Here is a 12,620-nt window from a genome sequence, read left to right as displayed (position 1 = left end):
ACTTCAGGCTTCACTGCCAACAGTCATGATCTGCCCAACAGTTACATAGTGCCTTTACCTTTTTACTGGCACTTGTAGGATGTCACATAACAAAAAGAAGAGCAAAGGTTTGATCCTGCCAGAATGTTTGACTAGACGTTGCCAACTACGAATGCAAAATGAAGGTCACATGGTAAAAAAAAATGTGTGGAAATTGTACAAGGCTTCAGTTGTGTTCAAGACAAGCGTGAAGGGGTTTTCATATGTTATAAATGATTATGGAGTTTTGCATTCCACTGCATGATTTCTTTATGTATGGTTTTAGCTCTGCCAATAATAGCGTGGTTGACAGACATTGCCACTGAGAGATTGAACTGCACTGTGACAAGTGGACAGCATGAAAAAGTTACTGTTGAAACTAGAACATAAAAAGACAATTTACTGGTCATAGCTTGTACAAATTGTCTTTATAAGAAATTCACTCAATTTCATTGCTATTTTTAGGTTAGCCTTTACCTGTAGTTGATTTATGCCATTGCCACATCAAAAATATAAAATTCAGAACCATAAAATAGAAATGGCAACAATGTGGCTTAGTGAATAAAGGGTTTGGTCTCATCATTTGAAACAGTGATAGAGTTTACAGAAATTGCTATCTCTGACACCTATAACAAAATAGAAACATCAAAGTCTGGATACTAATGTTTGTAACACTACTGGTGCTTCATGGAGGATACTATGACAGGTATAACAGTCCACAAGGGACTGTGATCAGCACTATGAAGTAAAATTTGGCTATTCAGGAAATATTGTACCATAATAAATCAGTAAACTGAAGCTTGTGATACTTTTGCTCCAATATCATTGTGATTGTGAATCATGGTTTTCCTGCATTGTTGATCAGGTTTGACACTTTTACGCTCAATGAACTGCGTGTCATCTATACACTGCCCTCTAGTGTCAGTGCAGATGCAATGATTCCCAGCTGTGTTCACATACTTGTGACGAAATGATGTCTGGGGTTTCTGACTACAGAGCAAGGTAGGTACAAATGTACCAACTAACGCAATAAGCAACTCATCTTCCTAATCACCACCCACTTTAAACAAGTATTAGCATGACAACGGTTGAACCTTTGTAACACTGTGCTGTGTATATTCTGTCCATGATTGAATTTGTTAGGCCCCACAGCCACAAGACGTGGCATACAAGTATGTTGTCAATTTCAGTAACAACTTGACATTAATACTCCATGATTCACAGTCTTTCTCAACAATAGAATGCTACACCTCTCATACAGTCCTGGTAACTTTCCATTCCTGATTGAGTTGACAATGACAAGGACCGTGGGCTAGGTATGTGATGTTGAGCTTGTATATTTGATTAAATACACTCATAGCAAAAAACATTCTAACATATTCCCATTAAGCAAAACAAATCCCAGTACAACAAAGACCCTTGCAATAGTATGATAAAGAAATAAAAATCTTGGAATTGATTTTCCAGAGTCTTGGGGTTCAATTAGAAAATAAGCTACATATCACTAAAGTTGCTATATATATGTGCATTCTCAAGTCTCATCCTTATCCATCACGTGTTGGAGGAATGCTTTGCATGATCTCATACTTTTTTGATAAACTTCCTCAAAAGATGACACATCACCCTGAACATGGAAAAAAAGAAAAGAATTTTAGAATCAAGGCTAATGGGAACATTGTAAATTTAATATTATATAATTAAACTATATAAACATTGATTTTTGCAATCTGTATTGAAGTATCAATATCTTAGACTTAAACAAATTATACATATTACATGTTCTTGTGAAGGGCTACTAGTATATCAAGAAGGTTTTAAGTAATTTGAAGATCTTGAAACTTTGAGGGTACAACATTGACAAATACATGTAGGTACTTTAGTTGTACTTTACATTCTCTGAGTTACAATGAATTTTACTGAAAAGTACATCAACCAACAGACACTCTGTCATTGCAAAGTAATGTATGTAAAACAAGACACGACACTCACATAATAGCAATCTTCAATTACATCTCCCCCTTGTGGATCATGTGAACCCAACAACTGTATAACAGCCTTGGAACCAGGCGGTCTGTCACTTTCTAACATCCTAGAAAATGTTACAAACAGAACATTCAAAGGTGTATTTTTGAATATTAATGGCAAAATATTATGTTCAGTTGTCTGTAACAGCTACTCATCATGATGTGTATACCGAGCAAAGACACAAAGAGTATTTTTGAACTTGGTTTATTTGTATATCTGAGTAAAAAAAGTTGAAATTTTCCATCACAATCTGAGAGCATGCATGGTAAGGAATATATTATTGCCTGAATACATGGGTGTATGTGCCCGAGAGGGGGTGATAATTTTCCGACGCCAGGAAGGAAAATTGTTTCCTGCTGCAAGGGCACATAAACCCATGTATTCAGGCAATATATTTTTATTACATGCCTCTTCACAGTTAATGCTATATGACATTTAGTTACATGCAAGGCATTTCAAAACAATTTTACCATTATCGAGCAGCATCAAACAGATTTTAATGGAAGTCAAAATAGTAGTGCACATATGGATATTTTACATCTAGCCTTAAATGTCTACTTTGACGTCGAAAACGTTGAAGGGCTTCATCGGACCAGGTAACCATGGAAACCGGTAAGTACATCATTCAGCGGCCCACTAACGCCCCGGATGTTCCTATTCAAATCAATCCACTGAATTGCATTCACATCGAGGCATGTAATAATCGATACGGTATTATGGCAATTAACACACACCAACTGTCACCATGAAGTCAATACAGGACCAGTCTGTCCTGGTGTATGGTCACGAAGACATCAGTTAAGGAGACTTGTTTATGGTCATAGTGAAAGAAAGAACTTTACAATTGAATTTTGGATTTATCAAACTCAAAGGCCTTTTTACAAAATATTCCACTTTTTAATCACTGCCAAAACAAAGAGTAGACACCAGAACTGATATATCAACAGATGAAAAGATTGGTGAAGTTTTTGAATTAATATACCTTATATAACTACTTGCAACCAGCCTATTGAAGATGTTGCATATCGGGAAGTTAGAAATGCTTACCATAAGTTACTCTCATCCATTCCAAATATATATTCAAAGTTCAAATAATCTTCCTCTGTAATCTGTAAAAATGGAAAGTAATAATTAGTATTCATGAAATGTTACTAAATATTGAAAAGAATACAAAAAAGCCAAACAAACAAATAGTATCGCAAATAAATGTTTCTCTGTGAAGTAACTTAGCACATCATTACAGATTTACCATTTCTATTGATACATTGTTGAGGGACAAAGTGCTAATGACACTTCAGGGTGATCTGAGTGGATGTTCCTGTGAATGGTAAACTTACCTGACGACCTATATGTTCTGTTTTGATGTTGTGTGTTTTCATGACAGTTCTGCCCCTGTTATCTGGAAGTTTTCCAACATGCCAGTCGGATAAACCAGCACTATCCACATTCCATTGATCTGATAATCCCTTGTCTTTCAACAGCTTTGAAAATGCCCCTTCAGCTACTGGTGATCTACAGTAGTTACCTGTTGGTAAGAGAGTGCACATCAACTTTTGAACTTCCACTTCAGTTTTCAGCTTCAATTTTTATCTAAAACATTCTTAAAAACTACTTCAATTCAGAAGAGTATGTATTTTAAACAGGGTGTTTGTTGCTGTAAAGTAATATTACGTTTTCTCTGAGACTATGCTGTAAAAAGCAGGTACTGTCCAGGATCAAATATACACAAGGAAGCTAGCCCTATTAGCAATATCTCTACTAATAAAGTCATTGTACAGTAGTCAGGTCATCACACTAGATGTTTAGAAAGTTGAAGATATATGCATGTTACTTGGAAAGACAGCTATTAAGCTAAAAGCAGTAATTTTTCTTGATTTTATAAATGTCCTCAACACATTTATTGAAGACTGAGGGAGTAGCAAGTCTATCCTATTTTACATTGCATTCACTCCAAATATTTCAAATTAAAAGTTTAATGGTCAACTTTCTGTACAGAATCATGGAGGCACTAGACGTTACCTCTATATATATCCACCTCAACATATCAGAACACAATGCAATGCAGTTCCTGAACTACATAAAAATGTGTGTGTGTGTGTGTGTATATATATATATATATATATATATATATATATATAATATATATATATATATATATATATATATATATATATATATATGACACATCAATCATCTATATGACACATCAATCATCTGTATTTACTTAGTAATAAAACTATTATCACGTAAATTGAAATTATCAATACCTCACTGTCCTCAGTATTACCTGTTGAGAAACACTACGATAATAGTTAATACGCCATTATTATAATAAGCCATATAAGCACCGTAAATTGACCTGTATCGTCATGCAAATACGGTTGTACACTACTAAAACATCTGTACGTGTACCACCTCAAGTAATATCGGAGTTATTTTGCAGCTGTCTAAGAGATTACGCAATTTAGTAGTGGCCCAGCAACTTTGGTTGATACCATTCCATCATTGATGTGCCGGTAACTCAACGCAGTACGTGCACTGTGTTGTGTATTATATCGAAACATTTTACACAATGAAAGGCCATTTAAGTCTTGCTCTTGACAATTTTCATCAAACGAAATCTTGATTCCATTCGTACATACCAAAGCATACAAACAGGACCGAGTGTTTCCTTTTAGAGTCTCCCATACTCTCCTTGGAGCCTGGGGTAGCCATATTTGCGTGCAATCTGAATCATGTTAGGTGGTATGCACGACCCTCTAAGCTATTAATCATTGTATAGTGCCGTGCCCCATTGCTGCCGCTGGCTGCGCTGCTCACGAAGATAGAGTACACATACGGTGACTATGCCTGTATCAAAAATCAAAACCTCACTATATTTTTTGTGTGGAACTCCAAAACTCGGGATATGCCATAACAAAACTAATGAGTTGCAGTTGTTTTCAAACATTATCATTTTTTCTAATGTGGAAGCATGAAAATATTGATATATCTAAAGTTCCCAAGAGGCACAGTCACTCACCAGACAGTGATGCCACGGCCTCCACATGCCAAATCAAACTAAGATCCTAGCATGGACATATTATATACAAAATCACATTAGTGAGTAATGAGGAACATAGAAATTGAAGCACAGACACGCATAGAAATATGCAGACTCATGACGCAAGTCTGGTAGGAGATGGCAGATAAATTACATTTTCCATACTCATATACCGGTATTGTCATACTCTTCTGAGGATAACCCCATAGTTCAGCAAAACACTAAATAGTAGTTATGCTAGGGTACACAGATGTACATCATTTTCAAAATCCTCTAAACACAGTGGAGGGGGCTTACACATAAGCAGGGGTTTATGCTCAAAAGAGAACGCTACAATATTTCACATTGTTTGGACTTTTCTCTCACTCTTATCTGTGACAATTTCAGGACTTCAATGAGACAATAATACACACAAAGAATTTAATGTTAATGTTTATTTGGATGTCAAGCAGTTATCTCATAAACAATCCCAAAATCTATCAGCACAATGCTCATCTATAACCAACAATTGAAATGATGGCTTTTATTGGTCCTAGGGATTCACAAATCTTACTAGAGGGTTGTTTAGTTGTTAATGCCAATAAAGCAAAGACACTGTGTCTTCCATGAGTAAAATGTTTTTACATTTCATCACAAAACTTGATGTACCATTGATGTAGTTAAATATCAGATTACAATCTCTTTTCATGGGACCAGACGTCAGTCAGCTATACAGGTTATGTAACTCAGGGATAAAAAGGAACTTTTTCAAAATCATAATCTAAAAAACTAAATGAAAACAAGCTAAAATTTTTCCTTCTGCAAATTTCAAACATGGATATTAATTCTTTTGTGGTTAAAGATACTGCAGGACAAAGCACCATTTCAAATAAAATTTTCCTATGCAAATACCCTGTGCTATGTTATTGTTATTACCAATGATATATCTTGGACTAGGTTTAAAGGGAGGGGTTGTCAGAACTGCACTCAAAAGTCGTATGGGACAATATGACCAATATACACACTGTATTCAAGTTACACTGGCGATTGATGAAAGTTAAAACATGTTTGTCACAATACACAACGTCAAATATGCTGTTGATGGGAATATCTAGATATCGTACATAAAATACATTGTTTGCAAATAAGAAAGTCACACAAGTTCAGTTCTAATGACCCTCCTTCAAGTGCAGACAGCCCATTTTCTTTTGCTTTATATCACTGTAACTTCATTGCTAGATAAACCTCAGATATTTGATGATCCGGTTGGTGAAGCAATGGATTACATTGTTTGCGGTCCATATGGACAGAAAACATAATCTAGATATAAAACCAGACCAGGAATATAGCACGCCATGGTAACAGTGGGCTGTGCAATTCAAGTAAATCGTGGAATCCTTACAGAGTTTACAGAGTCATCAATTTACTTTGATTCTTGGAATAATGTTCTGCATTTCTCAATAGATCAGGCTCCTATCTTAAATCAATGTTACAGCAGAATGCTATGATGTCACTTACAGGTGATTGACAATTCAATCAATTTTGAGGTCAACATGTCATTCATGTTAAAGATTTGTTTTCATTGATTACATTGACTCAAAATGTCACAACAGACCAATTGAAAGTAACAACCTTACAGTGATGTTCCATGGCATGACAGGACAAATCCTAAGTTGTGGCATGACAGGACAAATCCTACATCATGGTGCAACAGGACACATCTCAAGTCTCATGTTCAGCTCCTTATACGCCAAATTATATGTGTACAATAGGATAGCTGCATATATATCATTAAAGATTTACAAAACAGAAAAAAAATAGAAAAATAACAGGTAATTTGCAAATAAATCAAACAACATGTAGATAAAAGTCACCTTTCTGTCATGGCCAGAAAACCAGATCCTACGCAGACTGTCTGAATTCAATTTAAGATCATGATTATACCATTTCATGCTAACTTGTAAATATTTTGTTACACTCGTAATGGGATCACTTTACATTCCTGTGCTGACATACATATCATTGATTGGTGAATTGTTTAATTTGCATAAAGAATGAACCAAAAACTCTCTTTGTAATCTGTGATGAATTTTAATGTGATATCACCAGCGCATAATGTACTGTATGTTGACAGTTCCTCTAAGCAATCAAAAGGTCATATGCAAACAAGTTCATTAGTCTAATGCTCAGTGCAAGAAGGCTCACATGAAAAATTTGTTTCACAAAATTTTCACTTTTTTTCGCTGTAGACCTCTTTAAGGAATTCTTCACAGCACCGAGTGACTTGCTCAAAGACAACTTCAAACCCTGCCACACCACCCTTCAGGAGAGAAATAAACATTTAAAAAGTCAGAATCCACGTTATCTACAGTGTTCTCTAAATTTATTTTGTATTTAAGTGATGCATTGACATTTTTTAAATCAGTATTCGGCACAGAGAAATGAGATTACAATCTTCCACGCTACATACAACTGACTAGGCTGTCAGCAACAGCATTGTACACATCAAGGTTGTTTGGGACACTCACATGTTTGATGTGAGATAACATCAATTGTTCAACTTTGGGAATGGGTGGATTTTGAATCTAAAAGTTCCTCTCTGACAAAAAGACAAGACACAATTCTGAAATGCAGAAACATTTCCATAACAGACTAGGTTTCAAATTGTACATGGGTGTCAGCAAAAATTTGATACTTTAATTTTTTTTACCCTGAATTGAAGTTTCATAGATGTTTCTTGAGGGTCACTGATTTTGTTGCGTACTAGCATATTGAATCAACAAATACAGTATAATCAAGTACATTTGTAATAATTCTTATTCCTCTCTCCCTTTTCCGATTGCTGTACACTTGTACATGATACAACAAAAGTTGGGAATACATTATTTTCAGTAAGACTGCTAAACTTGTTTCCCAGTAACCTACATTTCAGTGAAGATTCTCCATACTTCACAAAGCAATTTTTCCAGCTACATACCAAATTCAAGAACATGACGATTTATATCATCAATCCTTATGAATCCAGTACTTACATAGTATGGATCTTGAATGATCTTGTGACCTTTAGGGTCATATGACCCAAGCAGCATAATGTTGGCCGTTGACTCATTCGGTTTCACAGCATTTATATTCCTGAACAAAAATGGCATACAATGTGGTGAATTCACAAAAACAAGCACTGGGTTTGAAATATGCCAATCAACAAAATTGTTTCCTAGTATTGTGCACCTCATTGATACTTATGAAAAACGAACTTTCTTTTGTGTTTGCTGTAGGTGTTGGGCAACCTTGACTTCTCTGTCTCTATCAAATAGGAAATACAACATGTGAGTGACATACAGCAAAGTATTGAAATTGAAGTGCCAAGTGTTTAGACATGAACTTACTCTCAGAGGACAATGTTTAAATAATGACAACTTACCTCAAATTACTTTCATCCATTCCAAATATGTACTGGAACTTTGTAAAGTCATCTCTTGTAATCTAAGTTTGGTAAAGTAACAGTCAAACAAGATATTAAGTATCAATATCAATAGGTTTCTCATCAAAATAATCTTACCATTGATGGGACATGTAACTTTGCCAATGGCTACCATTCTATGTATGTGTGTAGTGTCTTTGAAAATTTCACCCCTTTCCTTGTTTACAGTTCCATTCATCTTATTGCAAACAATGGGGATGTAACAAGGTATGGTGTTTACAAAGCTAACCCTTTTCCTGCCGGACAGTATCACTTCCCCATCTGCAAAGTCCGTAAAAAGCAGTATTGAGCCAAAGCCATTTGTATTTTCACCAACTTGCCTTGGTCTACTGTACCAGCTTTGGTCTATAAAAATCATGCATTTAGTATTTCTGTTTTCAGGGGCCTTCAAATATTCAATTTTTTGTTGAAATGCACCATATGTCAACATGACCTGATGGTGAAATGTGAACTTGGCAGGATAACGGTTAATGGCAATTTGCCAAGGTTTTCTCCTTGTCATGGCATTTTAATAATTGTCTGGCATAATTCTCTTCCTGTTCACAGTAGATACAATTGCATGTTCATCAAATGTATCACAAGCAAGACACCTGTGAAAGTGAAAAAAAACCTTTGTTTAAACATCAATGTGCTAAATTTTCCAGAATTCAACGAGCTACTGATAAGAACAACAGTCAAGGTATCCACACAGACCAGCTTTCACTGTGAGCGGTTTGAAAAAACCAAGAAAACTCAGAAACACTCAGAATGATCCATAAGTTCTGACTGACAGCTTCATCATCATGTGAAGATTGTTGCCTTCTGTCATTCTTTTCATGCTCCTCTCAGCTGTCATTGACTTGTGCGCAGATTTTGAACGATTATTTTTATCGGCAGCTCGATGCTTCTGCATGCAAAGCACTGTGTCTTGCAAGTTACTTCAATATGTGTCTAGCTCTGATGAATGAGGGTTAAAATAACAATAACCACTGCGCTAATGCAACAATATTTGTCACATAACTTTATAAAAGCTCACATACTTTAAACACATCAATTAACCAAAAAGTCTCTGGAACCTTTGTACCAGTAAAATCATCCAAGCAGGGTGAGAATAGCAAGTTACTGTCATGTCTGTAATGATTGAGAAATCAATGTCAGACAGATAATTAGCATTAGTTCCTATACCATTTTGTAAATGCATCATCAAAATTTAATATACTGACAAATTTTTCACACTTGAGTAGAATAGGCAAGAGGCTCCTAAATGGGGCTCTTCATGTTACTTCAATTTCCTTTTGTTTCTCTTTTCATAGCTTTTGGTGCAGTATTTTCCCTTCTGCCTTGTGAATGAATGTGGACAGACAGAAATCAGATGAGACACATCAGAATATGACAAAGGAATTAACATCTCTTTCCGTGTCCTTTCCATAAATTTGCAATCCGAGGTATTGGTGTAGAACGTTTTCAAATGCCAAATTACATGTACCATAATACACCGAGTTGATTTCTCATTCGCCACATACAAGCCATGGCAAGTAACAAGCTACTCTGTAGATGTGTTCCAAATGATAATCTTTTAAAGAAATCAGCAATTGCATAACTGCATCACCATCAGTAAATGATACTCATGCAAATTAAAGCAATATAAAGCAGTAACAAATAAAAACTTTTCACATAAACACTCAACATGTCTGATGATGTGATGGCTAATGCCAGAGGTAAAACTTACAATGTATGAAATGATGGACCAGAGGTTTACCTGTTGGAACACATACCTGCCTGCAAGCATGATTTACCGGTACGTTATGTTTCTTTAAACATTCTACAGCACGGTCATCAGGTGGGGACCCAATATGATAATCAGCAGTTCCACAACTGTCAATTATCCACTCATCAGAGAGTCCTTTCTCTGATATGATGTGAGTGAACACTGCTTCAGCAGTGGGAGAACGGCAAATATTACCTAGTTACATGTGCAAAGAATAAAAAGATGCATATCAATAACAATAGACATGTTGCACATACATTGTAGACAATAGGGACAAAATTGGCTTATCATGCTGCTACAAGGTATTTTATTTTTGACATTTGCAAGGATCAGTATCTTATTTTGGATGTAAATTGTTCTGAACGGTTTAATTAATCAAGATGGAAGACACAGAATGACGATGACAATCTTGGTCTTTCCCTATTGCCTACAATGTTGTCCATGGCACTATCATGAATCTATACCTGTCTTGCTATGTGGTCTGATTTCAGTCCATGGTTTTTTAAAGTTGTAATCGTACGAGGATCTGGTGGATCCCCAAGCTCATATGTGGATGTTGCTGCACTGTCTATTTCCCACATCTTCTGATCGCCTCTGTCGTGAACCATGTTTCGAAGAACACATTCAGCCATTGGTGATCTACAAATATTACCTATCACATACAACAATACACATATACAGTATCACTGGCATAAAATTTCAAATTCTCTCATGTTGATTTACAAAAATTTCACATGAGTTGTTAAGTTGTACTATATAATTGATGGCATGATATAGTGATAACAATTTTACTTGATATGAACTGAACTGTAGCAGGCATAAGTTCACGGTATTGTAAAGGTGTGCACCTTCAGACAGAGCATACAATACCTTAGAATGAACTTTTAGCTTGTTTGCAGATTTTCATATGATTTTCAACCAAGTTTGAAAGACACACCACCAAACATAAGCGTGAGCATCATTCATATCACCCCGCATGGGTAGGTGGCGCCAATGTCAATAAAGTAGAACTACCAAATATTCAGTGCAAGGTGACTAGAATGATGCTTACGCTTATGTTTTGGCGATATGTCAGTCGAACTTGGCCAAAAAATCACCCAAAATGAGCATTTTTGAAGCAGATGAAGTATCAGGTATGAATTTTGAGAATGAAAGGGAATGGTTGTCAAATGAACTTGCTCATTTTAATAGTGAAAATGAATGTGCACGGTCCGCATAGTCATTTGGTTTCCTGACTTGGTTCTTCTTTGGTGCATGTACACACGTCTATGAGGCATGTAGGCACAGAGTGGAATTTTAGAAAATAGGCGACTGTGAATGGCATACTCTTGGGTGTTTTGGAGGAAGATTCCAGTATGTTTGGAATCCGAATTTGTCCTTAGTTCTATACTGAGGCTATAGCCTTCATAATGCTGCTCTAAAATGATAGATGGCATTGAATAACAATCATCAGATCTACAACAGTATAGGTTTTCGTTTGGGTTGGACATTATTAATATAAACGGCAAGTAGTGATATTACCCTCATAATCAGGTTTTATTGCTTAATCATTAACTTATACACGTGCGGGCCACTTAACTTATATAATAATTTCAAATTCACCTCTAGGTCTGAGATGAAGATGATATATACGTAAAGTTTACCGTCTGCAATGAATGCTCTTCTTACACTGTTGGCTATCAAAAAAAATGGCAGGTATAATGAAAGGAGACATTCTTGAAATAGTAATCCGGAAATAGCATTAAAACTAAACTTTCGGGAGAGGAACGTTCACTTCTATTGCTATATTGCTGTACCTACTCTGCGCCCGCACCCCCGGCCCGCACCACTCGCAGGTCGATCGCGACCCCTCCAGTCCCAGGAGGGAGGTCGCAATTGGACATTCTGTTGTGTGCAGCTCCAACGCGATGCACGACAATGAATCTGTGGCGTTGCCATAAACAAAAACGACTTACTCTGACAAGAGATAAAAGATTCGTTCAGTGTGTGTCGTGCGCGATTGAAACTCACCTAAGCAGACGAAGAGCACAGACTTTTTGGAGGCGGCCATGTTGTGTATCCCGGCATTCACTCTGAGCCCGACCCTCCAGGTTGGTAACAAAAAACTGATCGGTCGCATTTTGTGAAATTTGGGTTTACCCGATGGTATTTGTCCTAATAGCGTAGATCCCGATCACACAAGTACGGCCATTGCTATTCTGTATTACGTGCGCGACCCGATGCTAACAGGTCATTGCAAATGTAGATCCGGAGAATATAAATTAAAAGTAATGTCGGATCGATCCTGTCAGCGCCAGCTGTGTGTACAACATGGTTGAATTGTATAT

At 36.3% G+C, this 12,620-nt stretch overlaps 2 protein-coding genes across 3 annotated transcripts; both read right to left on the bottom strand.

The window, feature by feature from the left end:
- Positions 1-398: 398 nt before the first annotated feature.
- Positions 399-4,808, bottom strand: LOC139139870 (low molecular weight phosphotyrosine protein phosphatase-like). Its single transcript, XM_070708815.1, has 5 exons — positions 4,686-4,808; positions 3,381-3,568; positions 3,091-3,152; positions 2,008-2,107; positions 399-1,642 (listed from the first exon to the last, which is right to left on the bottom strand). Exons 1-5 carry the CDS (start codon positions 4,756-4,758, stop codon positions 1,550-1,552), a joined length of 516 nt encoding a protein of 171 aa, XP_070564916.1. The 5' UTR covers positions 4,759-4,808; the 3' UTR covers positions 399-1,549.
- Positions 4,809-5,505: 697 nt separating this feature from the next.
- On the bottom strand, positions 5,506-12,616 carry LOC139139867 (low molecular weight phosphotyrosine protein phosphatase-like). 2 transcript variants are annotated; one of them, XM_070708809.1, is made up of 5 exons: positions 12,304-12,616; positions 10,758-10,945; positions 8,487-8,548; positions 8,098-8,197; positions 5,506-7,385 (listed from the first exon to the last, which is right to left on the bottom strand). In XM_070708809.1, the coding sequence occupies exons 1-5, from the start codon at positions 12,410-12,412 to the stop codon at positions 7,296-7,298; spliced, it is 549 nt and encodes a 182-aa protein (XP_070564910.1). In that variant the 5' UTR covers positions 12,413-12,616; the 3' UTR covers positions 5,506-7,295. The 2 variants fall into 2 exon arrangements, with proteins under 2 accessions (XP_070564910.1, XP_070564911.1); XM_070708810.1 differs by lacking the exon at positions 10,758-10,945 and adding an exon at positions 10,301-10,488.
- Positions 12,617-12,620: the final 4 nt, after the last annotated feature.

The sequence above is a fragment of the Ptychodera flava genome, chromosome 9, assembly GCF_041260155.1.
Source record: "Ptychodera flava strain L36383 chromosome 9, AS_Pfla_20210202, whole genome shotgun sequence".
Lineage (NCBI taxonomy): Eukaryota > Metazoa > Hemichordata > Enteropneusta > Ptychoderidae > Ptychodera > Ptychodera flava.
This window is presented reverse-complemented; position numbering and strand designations above follow the sequence as displayed.

Coding starts and splice junctions, on each gene's coding strand:
- LOC139139870 (XM_070708815.1), bottom strand. CDS start 4,758: ATGGCTACCCCAGGCTCCAAGGAGAGTATGGGAGACTCTAAAAGGAAA. Junction 3,569..4,685: donor GGTCCTGTTTGTATGCTTTG/GTATGTACGAAT, acceptor TCTTACCAACAG/GTAACTACTGTAGATCACCA. Junction 1,643..2,007: donor TAATTGAAGATTGCTATTAT/GTGAGTGTCGTG, acceptor TTCCATGTTCAG/GGTGATGTGTCATCTTTTGA.
- LOC139139867 (XM_070708809.1), bottom strand. CDS start 12,412: ATGCGACCGATCAGTTTTTTGTTACCAACCTGGAGGGTCGGGCTCAGA. Junction 10,946..12,303: donor TGTGCTCTTCGTCTGCTTAG/GTGAGTTTCAAT, acceptor TGTATGTGATAG/GTAATATTTGTAGATCACCA. Junction 7,386..8,097: donor TCATTCAAGATCCATACTAT/GTAAGTACTGGA, acceptor TCTCTCCTGAAG/GGTGGTGTGGCAGGGTTTGA.